Genomic DNA, 3,495 nt, shown 5'->3' with positions numbered 1-3,495 from the left:
GTCTGTACAAGAGACTCGTTTCATAATTTACTTCCAAAGAGATTGTATTATCCTTTTTTTTAAATACAAAAATTGCTACATTAAATATACAGAATTAGTTTGGATACAAATTAACTCGTGGATGGGTTGGGGTTGGGTTGTTGGGTTGTTGGGTTGACTTGGTTAAGACATTTGACATGTTACACGTTTGATCAGTCGGAATTGAAACCCATCAGAGAGGAGGAGGAGGAGGAGGAGGGGGAGAGGGGGAAAAAAAAACTAAAAGTTCTTTTTGTGCGACTTAAAAAGCATCTTGATGATGGGGGGGGGGGGGAGGGGAGGGAGTGGGGAAGGAAAAATAATTTGCCACGGAAAATAATAAATAGTGTCCAAGAGATTCGACGGAGGAACCAATATTAAATAGTCGACATACCTTTCTTCAAATCAAAAGGCGACGTGTCCTTGCAATGATCTATTTGTGTCGGGCTCTTTGTTTTAATCTCGGGACTGAGTTTGACCAGAGTCTCTACTCGGTTTAAGACAGTCTGACTTAATCCATTGGAAGGGAAATGCGTGGGGGCACCGCCGTGGCTGTGGCTGTGGCTGTGGCTGTGGCCGTGGAGGTGCCCGAAGCTGCCATAGTTCGTGTAGCCGGTGTAGAAGGGCGAGGTGTAGTAGAGAGGCCGAGCCAACACGGCGCTGCTCGGGTACGGGCAGGGGGAGCGGGACGGGGACGAGGCGCTGGCCGGCGCGGCGCAGCCCTGGCCCGGGCACACACCCTGCGGGGGCTCGTTCTGTTCTTTCGACTTGTCCGAGGTGGCGATCTCGGCCAGTGACCAGAGCTTGGGCTTGGAGGCGACCGTCCCCGTTGGCCCCGTTGGCCCCGTTGCCGCCGTCGGGGTGGAATGGATGACCGAGGTCGCGTGGCCGGAGCCGGTGCCGTGAGTCAGGGAGCGACTCGGCTTTGTATGTGCGTTTTCCACTCGGGGGTCGTGGCTCTCCTGCGAGAGCTCAGCTCCGTGAGGCACCAGCAGCAGCAGCGAGGAGGAGGAGGAGGAGGAGGAGATGGTGGAGGAGACGGTGGAGGAGGTGGTGGTGGAGGACGAAGTAGAAGAAGATGAAGAAGAAGTCGAAGTAGAACTGGAAGCAGAAGAAGAAGAAGAAGAAGAAGCAGAAGTGGTGGCTTTGGGCGAGCGTGAGGTCTCCCTTTCTTCGGGGTGTTTTAACTCCGAATCGCTCGTGATGTTTTCACTCTCTTTGCCACTCGGATCGTCTTCATCTTCGAATCTTTCGCAAGGAGTTTCGACCAGGTGGCTCTTCTGATCTCCTGGGGTTGGGTTTTTTTTTCGCCCCCCACACCCAAAATCCGTTGGTAGGGGGTGTGCGGGGGAAGGGGAGAGTGGGGGGGGGGGGGGGGGAGAGGGGGGGGTGGGGTGTGTGTGTGGGGGGAGGAGGGGTGGGGGGGGAGGAGGGGTGGGAGAAATAACAATAAAAGACAACCATTTAGTTTCACGCCACTATCCGTTGAAAATTCAACTCGGAAATTACGGGTTAGTTTTAGATGTCTTCATTCGGCAGAAATTCGAGCACTTTTGACTCCAACCCCAACTGAAAAAAGCGCGATGGATTTTTTTTTAAACAGGAATATACCCCCTCCACACCCTCACCCTCACCCCTCCCACCCCACACCCCACCCCCCCTCCCCCCCCCCCCCCCCACCCCCACACCCCCCTCCACACCCCCTACAAACCTATTTTAGGTGTTCAGACACGTGTTGGCGCGACAAGAATTAAGAGTCCGAAACGAAAATCGCTGAGTATTATCCGGCACATAGGGTGCACTACAAATAATAAAGCCGTCGCAAGAAACCAGTGATCAGATCCGCGTCCTTTTTTATCGGAAACGACTCTTGAATAAAAAAATAAAATATTCATCGGGTCTCCCTCTCACCTGACTCGGCTTCCGACGAGTGGCCCTTCTCCAACGATTTGTGCGGCTCGTCGTCGTCGTTCTTCTCCAGGTCGATGTTCTCCTCTTCCTCCTCGTCTTCGCTCCTGTTCCTCGGGGTCCAGGTCATCTTGTTCTCCTTCTTCAACCTCCTCCTGGCGTTGGCGAACCAGGTGGACACTTGAGTCAGGGTCATTTTGGTGATGATGGCCAACATGATCTTCTCGCCTTTGGTGGGGTAGGGGTTCTTCCTGTGCTCGTTGAGCCAGGCTTTGAGAGTGGCAGTCGCGTCTCTGGTGGCATTTTTTCGGTAGGCTGGATCGCCATAGGGGTAAGAGCCCAAAGGAGCTGTGTAGGGGTGGTATCCGATAGATCCGGCCATTCCCGTGGAGTGATCGTAGGGAGAGCCCTGAGACACAACACACACACACACACCCGTCAAAAAAAAAACACACACACACACACACACAACCACTCACTGGTCGGCAAAGATAACGCCGTTCAGCTGTAAAAAATGTTGCCTACGAGTCAGTGGAATGAGCACTTAGAAAACACGAGGAATAACCGAATGCGATGCTCTCAGTCAGGGTTTCTCTCCACCACACCACCACCCCCCCACCCCCCCACCACCCCCTCCAAACCCCCAACCCAATGATTATATATTTTTTCTTAAAACACACACACACACACATACACACACGCGCGCAATGTGACCAAAAGTTGATCTCAACGCGAAACAACAAATCGTATTGAAATAAAACACCAGAACTAACAACAAAAAAGTTTTTTTGGGGGGGAAAAAAGAGAGATAGAGAGAGAGAGAGAGGGAGACGATCTGGTGAAAGATCACTGGGGATGGGGTGGGTGCGGTGGTTGTGTGGGGTGCGGGGTGGGGGGGGGGGGGATGGGGATGGGGGGGGGTGGGGGTGGAAAAAGGCACCAACGTGTCATAGGAAGAGTTACGAATACATTGTAAATGGTGCGTCTTGAAAGAAAAGCAGAACTTACCACGTAGGAAGTGAAGGCAGCGGTCGGGTCTGTACCGTACTGGAGGTGGCTGTTGTAACCCGGGGAGGCGGCTGTGAAGGCTGTAGATCCGGCGTAAGGGCTGAAAGCAGAGCCCGAGGAAGATCTCCCAAGTTCATCCGTCCTGGGTCCCGATATGACGCTCGTAGTGTAGGCTGGACACGAATAAAGAGCCAAAGAAGCTGAAGGTTGATATAAGTAGCCCTGAGGATACGACATGGCTTAAGATTTCTCTCCTCTCTCTCTTTCTCTTTAGGTGTCTATAATATATAATATAAAAAAAAAGAAAAAAAAAATATCAACAGCCTATATTTCCGAAGCTTTTTATGCGAATGGTGTGATCGGTAGTCATAGAGAGCAGCGGCAGATCGCCTGGGTCTGTGCTGTCAGCTGCTGGGGCTGACTCTCTCTCTCTCTCTCTCTCTCTCTCTCCCAGTCGGTGTTTACTTGCTTGCAGAAGTTTTCCTTTGGATTGGGGCTCAGAGAAGGTCCTGCAAGATGCAAGTTAGAAATTGAGGGTTTTCTGACGCCTTCTACGCACTC

General features: G+C 52.1%; 1 protein-coding gene across 1 annotated transcript; it reads right to left on the bottom strand.

Annotated features, from left to right (window-relative positions):
- Nucleotides 1–315: 315 nt before the first annotated feature.
- On the bottom strand, nt 316–3,495 carry irx5a (iroquois homeobox 5a). Its single transcript, XM_042340335.1, has 3 exons — nt 2,935–3,495; nt 1,930–2,335; nt 316–1,306 (listed from the first exon to the last, which is right to left on the bottom strand). Exons 1-3 carry the CDS (start codon nt 3,169–3,171, stop codon nt 396–398), a joined length of 1,554 nt encoding a protein of 517 aa, XP_042196269.1. The 5' UTR covers nt 3,172–3,495; the 3' UTR covers nt 316–395.

This window comes from Callorhinchus milii, unplaced genomic scaffold, assembly GCF_018977255.1.
Source record: "Callorhinchus milii isolate IMCB2004 unplaced genomic scaffold, IMCB_Cmil_1.0 Scaffold14, whole genome shotgun sequence".
NCBI classification, from domain to species: Eukaryota; Metazoa; Chordata; class Chondrichthyes; order Chimaeriformes; family Callorhinchidae; genus Callorhinchus; species Callorhinchus milii.
Note: the sequence above shows the minus strand (reverse complement) of the source record. Positions and strands in the feature narration are given on the sequence as shown.

Coding starts and splice junctions, on each gene's coding strand:
- irx5a (XM_042340335.1), bottom strand. CDS start 3,171: ATGTCGTATCCTCAGGGCTACTTATATCAACCTTCAGCTTCTTTGGCT. Junction 2,336..2,934: donor CTGCCTTCACTTCCTACGTG/GTAAGTTCTGCT, acceptor GTTGTGTCTCAG/GGCTCTCCCTACGATCACTC. Junction 1,307..1,929: donor CTCGTCGGAAGCCGAGTCAG/GTGAGAGGGAGA, acceptor ACCCAACCCCAG/GAGATCAGAAGAGCCACCTG.